This window comes from Choloepus didactylus, chromosome 12 (genome assembly GCF_015220235.1).
Source record: "Choloepus didactylus isolate mChoDid1 chromosome 12, mChoDid1.pri, whole genome shotgun sequence".
NCBI lineage: Eukaryota > Metazoa > Chordata > Mammalia > Pilosa > Megalonychidae > Choloepus > Choloepus didactylus.
This window is the reverse complement of record NC_051318.1, coordinates 88,063,293-88,080,603: the sequence shown is the minus strand read 5'-3', so window position 1 is coordinate 88,080,603 and position 17,311 is coordinate 88,063,293. Positions and strand designations below refer to the sequence as shown.

General features: G+C 36.4%; 1 protein-coding gene across 4 annotated transcripts in view; it reads left to right on the top strand.

Annotated features, from left to right (window-relative positions):
• Positions 1–17,311, top strand: part of VWA8 (von Willebrand factor A domain containing 8) — a 445,644-nt gene that overhangs the window by 98,575 nt on the left and 329,758 nt on the right. For all 4 annotated transcript variants that reach the window (XR_005211207.1, XR_005211206.1, XM_037800501.1 and 1 more), the window contains exons 10-12: positions 3,541–3,672; positions 8,611–8,745; positions 8,837–8,914. Coding sequence is in view for 2 of the 4 variants with exons in the window: in XM_037800501.1 (XP_037656429.1) it covers positions 3,541–3,672; positions 8,611–8,745; positions 8,837–8,914 (345 nt within the window). In the remaining 2 variants the exon portion in view is untranslated. The remainder of the gene's footprint in view (positions 1–3,540; positions 3,673–8,610; positions 8,746–8,836; positions 8,915–17,311) is intronic.

The window sequence follows — 17,311 nt, the reverse complement described above, 5'->3', positions numbered from 1 at the left end:
GTAGAGTTGTAAGAATGTAATCCAAAAACCAATGGGTTGAATAGGAAATGAGGAAGCTAAAGCAGTGGTGATATACCATTTGTAAAATAAGTTTGATGATAAGCAGAAGCACAGATGCTGGGCCACTTGAGTACAATGTAGGATCAAAAAATGCCTTTTTCGTTTGCTTGCTTGTTTCATGGAATGAGGGAGGTAGACATCTTTATAGGCAGAAGGGACTAAATCTATGGAGTACATGGAAAAGAAGTATGGGAATATGGCCTGGGAGTGGGGGATAGGGTGGGAAAGGACATTTCCAGAGCACCCCTGTACCCTGGTTTGGCTTGATGGAAGAACATACTTTCTACCCAGCACCTGGAATGATTGCCCTAAACTGAAATGGTGATGGCCACTAATGGCCTTCTGTCCACTTATATTTAAAGTGGAAGTGAATAGGAAAAGAGGTAAGGAATGATGAAAATATATAGATGATTTTGAAAATGAAGGAAATTTTATTTGTTCATTTAACAAATTTTTATTGAACATTGACTGTGTCCCGTTTGTAATTCTAAGTTCTGGTGATTGAGTGAACCAAATAGATACTTTTTTTTCCTTTGTATAGGAATTTATTATTTATTTATTTGTTTATTTTTGCTTTTTTACTAGGACAGTTGTGGCTTTACAGAAACATCATGCAGGAAGTACAAAATTCCCACATACCCCCCTTTCACACACACACAGCTTTCCCTATTATTAATATTTTGCATTAGTGTAGTACTGTTCATGAAACAATATTTTTCTAATTATGCTATTAATTTTAACACACTGTTTACATTGTGATATGGGTTTGTGCGTGTGTGTGTGTGTGTGTGGTAACATATACAATCTAAAATCTCCCCACCGCCTTTTTTTTTTCCTTCCTGTTCCCTGTTCTGGATAGAGGAGGCAGGTCGATTGTCTGCTGAGAGTAGTGTATGGACTCTGATTTCTAAGGAGAGAAGTAATGGTTTGTATTAACTGCTGAGGGGCTTTGGAAAAAGAGCCCCGAGACTGGAGCTGCATATTTGTTCAGTAGCCAGTGAAAATAGTGTGGGGAATTTCTCTTTAAATGCTCAACAACCTAGAAAAAAGGTATTAAAAAATGGGTAGTTTGGTGGGGCAGGATTGAGAATGGTGAAGGTGCGTATGGTGACCTTAGAGACCAACAACCATGTGATTTACATTTCCTTTTAATGATCATTTAAACTTAAAATAATGTAATCCTAGAGAAAGTATATCAAAATAAAATGTTAAGTACTGTATATTTAATTGAAATTCAAGGATTCGTAGGAAACATTAATATAAAATGGTAAAGTAAGTAAACTCTGATTTTCAACTTCTTGCTTGCATGTGACTTGAAAGAACTATATGTCTATTTTACTCCTGAATTGCCTTTATGCTTATCAGAACTCTAAATTTCCTATGTCATCAAATGATAATTCACCATGCAACTTGAGTTGTTTAACTATCTTAACATATTCGAGCCCACTATTTTTAGCTTGAATTGCTTAAATGGGCATAACTAGTATGGCAAGTTGTTCAGGGCACTAGTGTTCAGTTCTGAAATATGAGTGCTCTGACACCAATCCTCCATCAAGTTAGACTAATGTTACTATTGCTCATATATTTACTTTGCTGGAATTTAATGGCTCTAATTACATGGCTGAGCCCTTACTTCTTTCCTGGTGAACCTACCTTAAGTTTAGTTTGCCATTCTTTTACATGAAATTGAGGTGTCAATAATTGTTACTTGTCTACAACATGGAGCAATTCCTACCAAACTGTGTTATTCCATGGAGATTTACATACATAAATTGTATAAAGTTTAAAGAATGTGCTTTTTATGGTGTCACAACAGACAATTTTTCTTAGTTTTGAAGAAAGGAGTAAGTGATTTGTCTTGAGTACTTCTGACACCAAAATGAAGACATGAACTGGGCTGTTATGTTTTAGAATGTTGAGCTCAAAGATCAATTTCTTGTTAGAAATCTGTTTTTTGGAATTTTATCAATTCTGTTGAAGAAGTAATGATTTGATCTTTCACTGAGTTTCAACTCTTTTAATATCGAGATAATATTTGAAGACTACTGTGGGATTTTGGGGAGGAAGAGCATTTCTGCCTATTTAATACTAAAAATGAATTCAGCTTTTTGAATTGCACGTACTGTTAATGGTAGGGCATAGAATTTAATTAATTTTCAGTGAATATTCCCATTTTTCACATGCTTATAAATGTGCACTTTTTTTGTATGACTAGCTGTTATGAGGGGTGTAGTCACTGTTAGAACATTTATAATTTACTCACATCGAGGAAAAAAATCAATGGTATTGGTCTTTTAAATCCAGTGTGACAAATATTGAGAATCCTATACTGTAGAAGGCACTGTGCCAGATACTGAGGAGGATTGATTGATAGAATTTATTTTAGTCATTTAAGCTAACCACACAGGTAAACAGCAGAATGGTGTCCAGACAGTACTGTTTTCTTGAATTTTAAGTAACATATGAACCTCAGTTGTTTTTTTTTTTTTAAACCTAAAATAACTACTTTATTTCCAACATGTTTCTGCTCCACCCCAAGAAAAGAACCTAATATAGCAACATTTCTGTGAACTTGTTCCTACCATACCCACCAGAAATTAACAAACCATTGTCATTCCTGGGCATTCCCAGAACGTTAAATTTACCCACTATAGCTTATCTGTTCTTATTGGGTTATGGTTCCCCCTTCATTAATTGCCCTATATTGCTAGTTCCCCTACATTCTACATTATAAACCGTTTATTTTAAATGTTTCAATGTTCACATTAGTGGAGGCATATAATATTTCTCTTTTTGTGCCTGGCTTATTTCGCTCAGCATTGTGTCTTTAAGGTTCATCCATGTTGTCATATGTTTCATGACATCATTCCTTCTTACTGCTGTGTAGTATTCCATTGTGTGTATATACCACATTTTATTTATCCACTCATCTGTTGAAGGACATTTGGATTGTTTCCATCTCCTGGCAATTGTGAATAATGCTGCTGTGAACATTGGCCTGCAGATATCTGTTCATGTCACTGCTTTCAGATCTTCCGGGTATATACTGAGAAGTGCAATTGCTGGATTGAAGGGTAACTCTATATCTAGTTTTCTAAGGAGCCTCAGTTGGTTTTAAGAAGTCAACTGACATAGGCTTTGTTTTACTTGAGCATGTTTTCAAAAGTCTTACCATCCCAAACTGGAACCGTTGGTTATCAAGAAATGTAGGCTGCAAACATCTACCAGGTCAGGAATTCAGTGATTCCATTTCATTGTCATTTAGTAAATTTTAGGGATTATTTTCATATCATCTTTAGTAGTTGGTTTAAATAGAATGGTATTAGTAGAAACAGAAAAAAAAATCTTAATTTTTTACCTCTAATTTTATAATATAGAATTTGTTTCAATTCTAATTAAGGTGTAACCTTCTTTCTCCAGATACCCATTATTAGTACTAAAAAGAAAAATAAGTTACAAGATTTTCTTACAATTTTACAGCGCTTTGAACTCCAGGATTCAAGAAGCTCTATACTTCCTAAAGAGATTTTAAGAGTGGAGAGGATGACTGAAAACCATGTCTCCCAAGCTTCTGTAACTATCCAGATTGCAGAAAAAGAAGTGACCATTAAGGTAATGAATTACAGGTTCATACTTTCTAAGATGTACCTTTTTATCCTCATTTTTATGACCTAAATTTTGTGTATGATCACATTATTAGTCTTCTTTCATGCTGTAGCTCCATGTCTATATATCTATACATAATTATCCAAATATCTATGTATCCAGAGTCATGTGTGCTTTTAGACTGGAAAGTTCAGGAGAAGCATAGAGGTGTCTTTTCATCAAAAAGCCAAAGCTGAGGCCCCAACCTGAACAAGATGACAGAGTGAGACTCTTCAGGGCTCCATTCCTCCAAGAAGCTTTGAACAACCAGCAAGAACTTGCAGAAACATTTTCTGAAAGCTCCAGAAATTAGTTAAAGGACGGCAGCAACAGGGCAAGCATGGAATCAAGAAAAAGGCTACTTAAAAGTGGTAGGATCTTGTGGTGCCCTAGCTTTCGCATTCCCCACCCCTCAGTGACTTGGCTCAGAGGTAGCCTGTGCTCCCAGTGCACAGATCCCTGGTCCCAGTTCTGGAAAGAGTAGAGTAACCCTCGTGCAACACTGGGGGCATGTATGCTTGGCTCATTCTGCCTGGTGGTGATCTGAGGGACTTGCTGTCCCAGAACTAGCCCTCCTTACAGAAGGTAGCTCATCGAGTTCTCCTACAGAACTTTGTGGGAGAGTAGTAAAGTGGCTCCCTGAGGCAAGGGATTGCTGGCTGTAGGATATACAGTGCAGTGCCCTGGGAAACTTGAGGAAATTGCTTCCTAGGGAAGAGGGGCCATTTGTATCCGTATAAAAGGAGGAACTCCCAGGGTCACATGTGTATACCCATGGCAAGCTGTGTGTGCAGAAAGGGTCAGGACAGCTGCTACACTTTGGCCTCAAGATAGTCCCTAAACGCATTCTATGGATAAGCCCTGAAGGAGAACACTTACACACGTCAATCTACAAAGACTGGGAAAGGTATTTTCTTTTTATTGTTTGTTTAGTTCCTGGTATTCACGAAAAGCTCTGTCATTACACTATCTGGACACTAGCCGAAGGAACAGATGCCTCAGAGTCTCAATTCCAGTGACAACATTAAAAAATCAAATGTCTAGGTTTCAACACAAGATTATAAAACATACAAAGAAACAGAAAGTGATGGCCCAGGCAAAGGAGAAAATTAAAGCATCCAGAAACCATCAATGAGGAGGACCAGACCTGGGACATACAAGACAAAGATTTTTTTTTTAAATGGCCCTAAATATGCTCAAAGAGCTAAAGGAAAACATAGTCAAAAACTAAAGGAAATCAGGAAAACAATAGATGAACACAAAGAAAATATCAACAAAAAAGAGATGGAAATTATGAAAAATGAACCAAACAGAGTGAAATTAAAATTTCCCTGGAAGGGTTCAACAGCAGATTGGAGTTGGCAATGGAAAGAATCATTGAACTTTAAGATAAGGCAATGGAGATCATCCAGTCTGAGAAGTAGCAAGATAAAAGAATGGAGAAAAGTGAAGAGAGCCTGAGGAACCTGTGGGACACCATCAAGAGTACTAATATATGCATTTCTTATATTTGGAGTCCCAGAACGAAAAAGTGGAGAGAAAGGAGCAGAGAGAATGTTAAAGAAATAATGGTTGAAAACATCCCAAATTTAATGAAAGGCATGAATATACACATCCAAGATGCCCAGTGAACTCCAAACAGGATAAATCCACTTAGATCCATGTGGCATATTATAATCAAACCGTCAAGTGTCAAACACACAGGGAGAATTCTGAAAATGGCAAGAGAGAAGGAACATCTCACACACAAAGGAGCCTCAATAAGATTAAGCGCCAGTTTTTCACTGGAAACCAGATAGGCAAGAAGGCAGAGGGAGGATGCATTTAAAGTGCTGAAAGCAAAAACTGCCAACCAAGAATTCTACATCCAGCAAAATTGTCTTTCAAAAAATGAGGGTGATATTAAGACATTCTCATATAAACAAAAGCTGAGGGAGTTTGTCATCACTAGACCAATCCTACAAGTGATGCTAAGGAGAGTTCTGCAGGTTGAAAGGAAAGGACAACAGACAATAGAATGAAGCTGCATGAAGAAATAAAGATCTCTGGTAAGGGTAACAACAGGGGTAAATTTAACTGCCAATACTGTCATAATTTTGGTTTGTAACTCCACTTTTTAGTTCCTATAGGATCTAAAAGGCACATAAAATGTAGTTTTGGACTCATAATTTATAAACATATATTTTGTGACAAGGACTACATAAAGGTGGGGGATGGAGGGATATAGGAACATAGTTTGTGTATACTATTGAAGTTGAGTTGGTATCAAAACTTATGAGATTGTTGCAGATTTAGTATGAGGGATATAGCAACATAGTTTGTATATATTATTGAAGTTGAGTTGGTATCAAAGAGTATGAGATTGTTGCAGATTTAGTATGTTAAATTTAGGCCCTATGGTAACTACAAAGAAAATATCAAATCATATGCAAGCTCAGAGAGATAGAAATTAGAGTACAGGTTGCCAAGAGTGGAGGACAGAGGGAATGGGTGAGAGTTAATCCACAATGGGTGTAGAGTTTGGGGAGATAAGTAATTTTTAGTAATGGAAGATGGTGAGGGTATCACAACATAGTGAATGTGATTAATTCCACTGAATGGTGTGCTTAGGAGTGATTGAGGTGGGAAAGTTTATGTTGTATGTATATTCCCAAAATTAAAAAAAAATAGAACAACTAAAGAGATAATGACAATTAAAGGCAATTAGTGATCTTGGATGGAATCTAACTAGGAAGGAGAGAAGGCTCGAGGGGACATTATTGGAGACATGAAAAAATTAGAACATGGACTATAAGCTTTGTAGCAATGTTAAATTTTTTGGACTTGATAACTGTACTTAAGGTGAATGCATAAGTGAATATCCTTGTTCTTAGGAAATGTGTATGGAGGTATTAAGTGTTCAGGAGCATTGTGCATATAACTTATACTCAAATGTTCACAGAATGGACTGATAGATGAATAGATAGATGGAATGATAGGCTGATGGAAATAGATGAATGATATGGCAAATGTGGCAAAATGTTAACATTTGTGTATCTGGGTATCTGGGGGGATAGAGGTAAGCTGGAAATCTCTTTTAGAGGTTTATATTGCTTTTGTAACTGGCCTGTAGGTTTAAAAGAATTAGAAGTAAAAAGGGGGAAAAAAAAAAAAGCCAAATTCAGCCTCTGGAAAAATTGAGTCATGTGCTGGTTGAGAACCTTTTTTACTATGGGTCCTTGGTAAGATATAGTCAGTGATTTCCAGCATATTTTAGCTGCTAGAGAACTCTCTTTTCAAATAAAACGTCTCTCAACTATATGAAAAGGTTAAAAGAAGAACTGTTTTGGTTGATCATAGTTTAGAGAGGGGAGTGATAACTGATTGTGGAGCCCCATCTGCTTGCTCCCCCTTCCTTTCTCCTAACACTTTCTTTGAGGGTCCTAAGGTGAACTCCAAGGAGTCATGGGAAATTAGTTCTTTGCGAAACATAGCTTGGAAAACACTGACTTAAGTCAATTGTAAATGAACATAGGAAAGAGTAAGCGCTTGCCTTCTTTTGTTGTGACAAAGCGAACATTCATGATAGATGTTTTTGTTCATTTTAGCATTATGTTATTAATATTTATGCATGTTACTGTGTTTATCATTCATTCAAATATACAATGAAAATGTGCCAGGCTCTGTATAGATGCATAGGTTGTCCCTGATTCTCTCGTTCTCATATGAATATTTTCAAATAAGAAAGAAACTAAGATTTAGTAGGTGCTTACTATGTGCTAGTTACTGTATTTAATCTCATTGTACATGTTTTGCCATTTAAATCTCCCAGTAACTCTGGTGGTAAGTTTTATCCCCATTTTACAGAGTAGAATACTGAGATACAAAGAGGTTAATTGATCCACCCAAGGTCAGAAGTTAGGAAATAACAGAGTTAGGATTTCCAGACAGGGTCACTTTCCACTACACTCTTCGCCCCCTTAAGATAAATGACCTCACAGAACTGATCGTCTAGGAGAGCTAGCTGGGTAAGGACTATTTTAGAATGGGTATGTGGATACAGAGAAGGAATAAATACCAGAATCAGGACAAGAAGTCAGGGAAAATTTTAGTGCAGAGGTGGGCTTGAGCTAAGTCTTGAAGAATAATATAGGAGTTTTCCAGTGGCCAAGAAGTGGAAAAGTGATAGGAAATTTCAGGCGGTTTAAACCATCTGTTCAAAGCATAAGTAATGAGCAAGCCTTTATTGTTTGCTTCCCTCTGGTAATGGCTTTCTAACTTCGTTGCCTTCTGTCCCTTCCATTTAGCCTTCCGTGTAACCACAAGGATGGTCTTTCTTAAATGCAAATACGGTAGTGTCCCTTGCAAATCTACAATTCTTTAAGGATCATATTATATACAACATGATCAAGTCCAGCATTTTCAGCATAGCATGGTAATCCTTCCCTGATATGACCTCCAGGAAACTACGAAGGAGGGGACAGGAATCAAACAAGTAGATGTGAAGAATGGGAGGACATGGATTTTAGAAATCAGGAAGTCACTGGTGATTTTAGAGAGTCTCTGTTGTCTGACTTTAAATGCTGTACTTATAACTGCATTTGGAAAAAACCCTTAATTCCCCAGTAGTAACATTGTTACTACAAGTTATAAGTGGTATGAAAATGACATGATTTTAGTGAAAATGTCTGGCAGCATGGAGATTTAATTTTAGAGGAATGGTTGATTTGGAAATTTGATGATAACAAGCATTAGACCTGTGAATGAATAAAGAGTTGCTGCTCTATTGAAATATCAGTAACAATGTAGAATTGAATTGAGCAGGGAATTAGTGGGGACTTTTAAATGGCACTTGTGTGCTCTGAGTTACTAATATTTTGAGAAAAATGTATGCATATTATTATATTTACCTCTGTTTAATTATAGGTGCCAGCTGGGACCAGACCATTAAGTAAACCTTGTGCACCAGACCATTTCATACAGACTTTAAGCCATAAGCAACTACTTGCTGAAATGATGCAGTCTCACATGGTTAAGGACATATGCTTAATTGGAGGAAAAGTAAGAATGGTGGCATCACTGTAAACTTCTTTTTTTTCCTGCCTTTTGGTTATTTTGACTTATCCCTTGATGATTGTTTTTCCATTTGTAGGGTTGTGGAAAAACAGTCATCGCGAAGAACTTTGCTGATACTTTAGGATACAGCATAGAACCTATCATGCTCTATCAGGTATGATGTTCATTTTTAGCACTTATGATTATAAACATATACATTTGGACCATCAGGATTTCTGGGTGTCCTTCCTATTAAGTTATGACCTATTAAATTACCAATGTAGATAAGTACCTGAAATAGCAATCAAATTACCATTCAATTATAATTATTTGGAGCTTTTGAAAGTGTATTCTGGGATGTCTGATGTGCACAACGTACCAAGAGAGATATGTGCACAGATGCAAACATATACACAGATCATTTAATAGTAATTTGGAAATCTAAACAAAATTTTGGCTGCAGAGGAAGATAAGGTATTTGCTGAACAGATTATTCTGATAGGTGTATATTGTATATACTATCATAAAAAAGTAAACTTACAGTCTGGTGTTCTGACAGGATTAAATTTTCTGTCACGTAATTTTTGTAATGAGCTCATCTAAGACATCTTCATCCTGCTAATTTTTTTACTCTGTATGTCAGTCTTTGGCCCATTATGTTACCTTTTTACTTCTAACAGAGTCTCTGTTTTTTATTCTTTGAATGAAAGTCATTTTGGAAGTGAACGTGGTGTACTCACATTTTAGGATGTACTTGTTTTGGGGTTTTAGTATATCCTTTTGTTAAACTTTTTTATTGCTTCTGACCCTAAATATATTTGTATTAAAAATATTCCTGTATTTGAAAAATGGCATTTAAACTAGCTACTTTTTGTGATCTTTGTGGAAATTTTGCTAGTAGCTCATATTTCAAATGATTCTGTTGAGAAGATTCTATTGTGCTGTTTGAAGGTAATTTGTGCCTGTGATTGAATTGGTCAGAGTTTAGAAGGAATTGCAATCACATGATAGTGGTAACTTTTTGGCTCTAAGTATAAGAATTTATTGTAAAGGTACATGTGAGGATTCTTCCTGAAATTAATTTTTTCTTTCTTCTGGATAACTTAATTCATCCGGAGCACCAAGATTATGAGTGCCATTGAAAGGGTTTTGAACCCAAAACAGAAACTATCCTGTCTTTTTGTGCAGCTATGGTGGATCCATACCACTTCTATTTAGCAGTTCCCATTATTATATTTCAGGAAAGACAGGACAGAGTTGAAAAGGAGGTAAAGGTAATTAAAATAATTAATCAATTGAAGGGCTTGAAAGGTCAAATATTCTGTGATCTAAAAAGATGAAACCTAAGAAAACACATCTGATCCAAGTTTATGAATTCATGAAGCATATGAATTAGGGTGAAGACACTTAAACTTGTGATGATACCCTTAAGTATTGGAAGATACACATGTTGGGAAAAGAAAATAAACTCCTACATTGAACATCAGGTGGCAAGTCTTGGAACACATGGACAATATGTTTTGCAATGAGTTTTAAGAAATTGATTCTAAGTCTACTGGAATTTTTGAAGAAATAAGGATGTTTGAGGGGTATATCTCTAACTTTATTGACGATCTCATAAAGAATGCCCTGTCCTCTTACATAATCACCCCTCCTGGGGTCTTTGTGAGAGTTAAGAAGATAAATGGTTGGCTCAGTATGCTAGTTCCTCTGTCCATGCATCTCCACAGCTCATGTTAGAATTGGTCCAAGGAGGGGCACTTTTATCATCTCACTGACCTATTCACCATCATCCCTCTAATTTCTGAAGAAAATGTTTCTCTACTAAACAATGGAGAAAAAACCAAAATCATCAATACATTTTGCAAAATAAGTTGTATTTTATAATAAATATTTTTTATTCCACTTTGCACTCAGGGGTAAATATAAGTGACCATCCCAACATATTAGCAGTGTTATTTATAAAATTGCACACATGAATATATTCTTCACATTAAAAAAAAAAAACAACTACTGTACTTTTGCAAGCTTTAGACAGTTTGTGCCTCATCAAGTTTTTTCAAGGAGTGCTGCTTCTGTAGTCAGTTTATGGTTATTTTAAACTGTAGAGATAAGTTAGCCTAAGACCATATGCTTGAGCTGTGGAATTTATGTTCACCTTATCCTACTACTCTAAACGAGGAACCAAGCAAGAGTATGTGTGGATCTGTCAGTTCAGTTCTCTCAGCCCCACTGGAGAACCACCCAAAGTATTCTGTCATTGAGGAAGTTATCTTAATATGAGAAAGAATTAGTTTAAGAGACTGAGAACAGGTTTTTATATATATTTTTGGAGAGTGACACTAAGTTCACAAGAAGATTATTTTATTTAATGTTTTTTACTTTTGGTTAGTATTTGATGGATGGATGAACAAGGGTCGGAAATGCTTCCTTTAGAGTTCATGGCAGACCATTGTGTTCCCTGATCTAGTTCTGAATTATGAAGTCAGTGTTGTCTAGTTTCTGTCACAGAATAAGGTCATTCAGTCATATCTTATTAATCCCCTTTCTGAAAAATATGGTGATGGTAATTGAAAGACGTAAGTTTCCCATAAGAATCTTTTGCCTGTCCTCTGCAAATATCCTGTCTCCGTTGCAGATGTATGGTAAGGATTGGGAAAACTGGTGCAGAGATAAGCAAATTAATCACATATTCTGAAAACTTTTCCCATTTTGCTTTTCTGCTCATTAAGCTTTAGAGAAATGTCTGGGAGAAAAGTGATTTCTGGAAGTATAGATTTTGGAAAGGGATAGAGAAATATAATAACTGTAGAATGTTTTAGGTGAGTTTGTTCTTTTGTCTCTCCATATGGCTTCCTTCCATGAACTGGATCAAAGCATACTGGGCACTGTATTGACATCTGCAGATTTTGCAAACTGTTTAACACTTGGTTTTCATAATAGAAACCAAGATCCTAGGGTCAATATCACACTATTTTGCTCACATTACATATTTATTAGCAAAGCATGTTGATCTCTCTGGGACAGAGGAACTAAATTAATAGAATTAAAGATTGAGTTTGGTTTTGTAAATAATATAATCTGTGTTAGTGAGAAAGTTCTAGAGGTTTGACACAATGTAGAGAATTCAGTGAGAAGAAGTGACCTAACATCTGCTTTCCTAGAAGATGTAGAGACTTCCCTGTTATTTGTGCATGTATAAGGCTACACTTAATCTGTGGCTTTTGGTTTATTTTTAGACTTGGCTATTTTTAGAACTGGATTTCATGTGAAGAAAAAGGAAAACAGAGCTTCAACACAAATTTGTGTCAGTTTGTAAAATAAGTTTTATAATAGGCTATAAAAATGTTAAATCATTTGACTCAAGTGCTAGGTTAGATTCTTTTAACTGGTTATTCTTTTTTTAGTATGGAAGCCAGTGGTTTTATAGTACTGAAGAAACACAAGTTGTTATTCTTTGTTTTCACAACCAGATGAAGGCATATTTCCAGATTTCTTTCTACATTATCATAAGCAGCACCAGACCTGAGATCTCTTTCTTAAGTTTAAGTTCTAGTTGTATTAAAAGCCAAGTCAGATCCAATTAAAAAGATCCAATAAGTTTGGGTACTTTTACTGAAAATGATCGCTGTGTGAGACATGTTGAAGTCTTAGGATCATCTTTGGCTCATTTCCTAACTTTTTCTTCCTATATCTAAACTCAAACCAAGTCCCTTTCTTCCTCTTCCATCTAATACACAATCCCCATTTCTTCCTGTTAATTCAAAGTCATGGAAGTATCTTTTCTTTTCTTTTAGACTGTCTCTTTTGTTTTCATTGCTCTGTGTCTTAGATTCATTACCTTGTTTCTTGTCTTTGATTTGATTTTGTACTTCTCTTTCATGAAGATTTCAAGATTTCTGTATTCGTTTAAGTAATTTGTGGCCAATCTTGGAAACTGACTTTCTATATAATTATGTAGTTTGTCCTGTTTCCTTGCTTCCTTATTTTCCTATAATTTGTCTTGCTTTTATCTCCTTAAGTATTTTTTGTTTTCCCACATAGAATAACTTTGCTAAGGCTATCCAAGAAGTTGCCTACCTCAACTCCTTCAGATTTCTTTTCTTACAACATTTGTTTTCAAAGAGCAATGTGTGTTGTTGATTAATCACAGCTTTAGAATGGAGGACTCGAGCCATCCTTTTCGAGCCTGAGGCCTACCACCAGCTTCTATCTCTTGTCTTCTTCAGTTTCTCAGATAATGATGCTGTTTTATCTCCTGCCTTCTTTATGTAGAATATATTTTAAAATTTATTCCAGCCCATCAGAGTGTACAATTTAGTGCCTAAAAAATTAGCAGAATAAAATGTTTCTTCTAATTTGAAGAAATATTTTCATCATATCTGATTTCAAACTTCTTATCTGTATATGAGGCCTGCTATGAAAGGATCAATACCTATTTGTAATGTTCTTTGCCATAATTTATTACATAAATGAAATTATAACACACAACAGTGTTAATCATTGTAGTGAAATATGGATTTTGCACCTTGTTTGGAACAGTTAATAAGTTTCATCAGGGTACCAATGAGCAGGTGGCAATTCTCCACACAGGGAATTCTACAAATTACATTGAAAAGTTGTACACTATAGCCTTTACCCCAATCAGTTGCTTCACAAATGTACTTTATTAAAAAAAGGTAGCATTTGGGTGACTCTCGATAGTACATCACCACTATTGGAAGATGTTACTCAAGTTTATACCCAACAAATTGTCACTGTTGAACTTGTTGTCTATGTACACTAATGCTTTAGAACATCTCTGCAGTTTTAAATAAATTATGAAATAAATGATATAATGAAGAAATCTTATTTAGACAACTAGTTCAGTTTCTTTCCTTATCACTTTTTTTTTAGCCTGACATAACACTTGTGCTTTATTTTTATTTTTATGTAAAAATTCCACGAGCTTTGTTATCTATATCTTCCAGCTTCAAAAGAAAAGTGGGGGTCTGTTCTGGTTTGCTAAAGCTGCAGTTATTGCAAAATACCAGAAATGGACTGACTTTTAAAAAGGGGACTTAAGTTACAAATTTACAGTTCTAAGGCCATAAAAGTGTCCAAACTAAGGATCAACAAAAGGATACCTTCATTGAAGAGAGGCCACTGGTGTCTGGAACACCTCTGTCAACTGAGAAGGGACATGGCTGGCATCTGCTGGTCCTTTACTCCCAGGTTCTGGTTTCAAAATGGCTTTCTGCAAAATGTGTCTGGGCTTCTGTCTCTCATAGCTTCTCTCTCTCAGCTCCTGTGCATCCATGCTTATTTTCCCAGGGTGTTTTTCTTTAAGCATCTGGGGTCCTCTTTTAGCTTCTCTAGGGCAAACTCTGGGCTTTGGTCTTTAGCTTAGCATCTCCAAGCATCTGTCTGCATCTCCAAGCATCTGGGTCTCTGTTGGTCCCTGAGCTCTCTTAAGGACTCCAGTAAACTAATCAAGACCCATCTTGAATGGGCAGGGTCATACCTCCATGGAAATAATCTAATCAAAAGGTCTTACCCACAGTTGGGTAGGTCATATCTCCATGGAAACAATTAATCAAAAGATCTGACCCATAATAAGTCTGTACCCACAAGATTGGATTAAAAGAACATGGCTTCAATTTGGCAAATAAATGCATTAACCTCCCCACCACGAGGGACATGACTCCTAGGGGAATGAATCTCCCTGGCGACGTGGGACATGACTGTCAGGAATGAGCCTGGCCTTGGCAATGAGGGATTGAAAATGCCTACTTGACCAAAATGGGGAAAAGAAAGGTAACAAGCTGAGGTTACAGTGGCTGAGAGATCCCAAATAGAGTCAAGAGGCTATCCTGGAGGTTTCTTTTATGCAAGCTCCAGCTAGACATCCCAGATGGCCACTGTATGCCATGGCCTTACCAAAAGTAGTCCCCAAACACCTGGGTTCCTACCTAAGAGTCTATAAAAGATTCACTCACTAAGTTTTATCTCTCGGAAACTTAAATCCACCAGAGTGTTCCTATTCCAGACAAGTCCTAAAACCCAGGGGCAGTAGCCTCTTTAACAACAGTCAGATGCAGCCCCTTCCCCATGCTGTTGACACCCCCTTTCAATATGAATAAGTTACGGTGGTCACTACCTAGACACCCCTGAAGATGGAGAAAGAGATTAAGTGAGAGGAAGGGGTAACAACAAACAAGATAAGATTTAACAAAGGTCTGTGAATACTTAAACTTTATATAAATATGTATATTTGTTTAGATGCCGGGGTGTTGAAATAGCTGGAAGGAGGTAAATGACATGGTGGATCTGTAACCTATACCATCTTTTGAAATTTGCTCTATAGCTACTTGTTGAATTATGGTTTGCAAGTCTTCACTTTTCTGTATATACCCTATATTTCATAATAAAGAAAGAACTGAAATTGTGGAACTGTAAGCCATAATAGATTTTTTGAAATTACCTGTATAACTGCTTGTTGAGATGTACATCGAAAGTTAACAGCTTTCTGTATGTATGTTATATTTTACAATAAAGGAAATAGCTGAAGTCATAGAACTATGACCCATGACATTCTTTGAAATTTGCTCTGTAACTACTTGTTAAATTGTACTTTGAAAGTCATCACTGTTCTGTATATATGTTAAAGTTCACAATAAAAAATGCATTAAAAAGAAAAAGCAGATGCCTTTTGTGGGAGATATAATAGATTCAAACTAGCACAGGGGGCCCTCTAGAATGCCTCTCTAATTACTTGAATGTAAATTTCATGCCTCAAATGAAAGTTAGTTGTTATATGTAGAAGTTATATAGACAGTTTTATAGAATGTAGCTGAGTTACTTAAATAAAAAAGCCACTCTCTTGCTTCCTAACAAAGAAATATATCCAACAAATACATAATTTAAACACTAGGCTAAACTGAGAAATGTGGCAATTATAATGGGAAGGTTTTGTGAAAGTTTCTAAAAAAAAAAAAAAATGTATCCATGGCTATCATTAAGAACTGAATAAATAATGTTTTCATTTGGAAACTAAATTCAGGATGTATTTGGAAATCAACTCATTGCTATACCCCAAATATTTTGAATATAACGTTTATGTATATTCTGTTACTAACAATTTCCTTTTACTTTTATTGACAATTTAGTTTTTTGTAGTGAGAACCAAACAAATGGGTGATATTACTCTGTCACGGGAGGACAGACTTTGTAAAGGACACTATAGTAAATGTTTTAGACTTTGTGGGCCATGTAGTCTCTGTTGCAACTAGTCAGCTCTGCCTCTGTGGAGGAAAACCAGACACAGATGACGCTGCATGAGGGAAGGAGTGTGGCTCTGTTCCACCTTATCACTTTCTTTTTTTGGTCAGGTGTCCAGAGGTATAACTCATATATAGTACAATTCAGTCACTTTTGACAAACATGTTTGGTTGTGTAACTACCACCACACTTGGGATTCCAGAATTTCCTATTCAAAAAATTTCTTTGTGCCGCTTTGTAGTCACCCCACCCCTGGTCCTTGGAAACCACTGTTATGGATAGAATCCTGTCCCCTACAAAGACACCTTCAAGTCCTAACCCTCAGTCTGATTGATGAGAATTTGTATGTAAGCAGGGTCTGTGAGGAGGTTATTCAGTTGAGGTGAGGCCAAACTGAATCAGGGTGGGCCTAATCCAGTATGCCCAGACAGAAGGAGACAGGCGGCCATTTGACGGTGGCAGAGAGAGAGTTTTGGACTGCGGGCAAACCACCACCAGAATGCGCAGACTTCAGAGAAAGCATGATCTTGCTGACGCTTTGATTTTGGACTTCCAGGCTCCAAAACTGAGAAAGTAAATTCTTGTTGCTTGAACCAACTACTCTGTGAGACTTTTTTCCAGTAGCCCCAGCAAACTGAGGCAACCACTGATCTGTTTCCTAATCCTATTCGTTTTCTCTTTTCCAAAGTGGAATCATGTAATATATGCCTTTTGAGTCTGGCTTCTTTTACTTAGCATACTGCATAATATTGGTGCATGTCGTAGGTTTTTCCTTTTATTTGCAGAGTACCTTATCGTATTTTCATTAGTGTTTATGTCAGTACTTCTCTCTGTTCCTACTAGCTTTACTTCTGACCTAGGTTGTTTACACTAAATTTCCAAGCCTTCCATCCATTTCCAGCCTTATTTCTGCCCAGTACCTCCTTTCAGCCCTGAGTTTTGATCTACCTAATTTTTCCCCTGCTTTAAACCTTTTAATCACTTCTTCCAGTTTGCAGAATAATTTTAAAATTCTGTTGTTTGGCATGCTGTGCTCTTTTTAATCTAGCCCCTTGAAGTCTCATTTAGCCAGGGTTGAGGTCTGAACTGGGCAACTAACTTTCATCTTTTCCTCCAACCATGAGGAATGATTTGCTGTTTTCCCAGTATGACTTGCTGTCTTACACTTCTATTGTCTCTTATACTGTTCACACTGCCTAAACCCTCCTTCTCTAAATGTTAGCTAATTTGCTTACTCTTCACAACTAAGCTCTACTCTCTCCTTGAGAAGTTTTCCTTATGTACTCTGTTTGATTTATATCTGTTTTCTTAA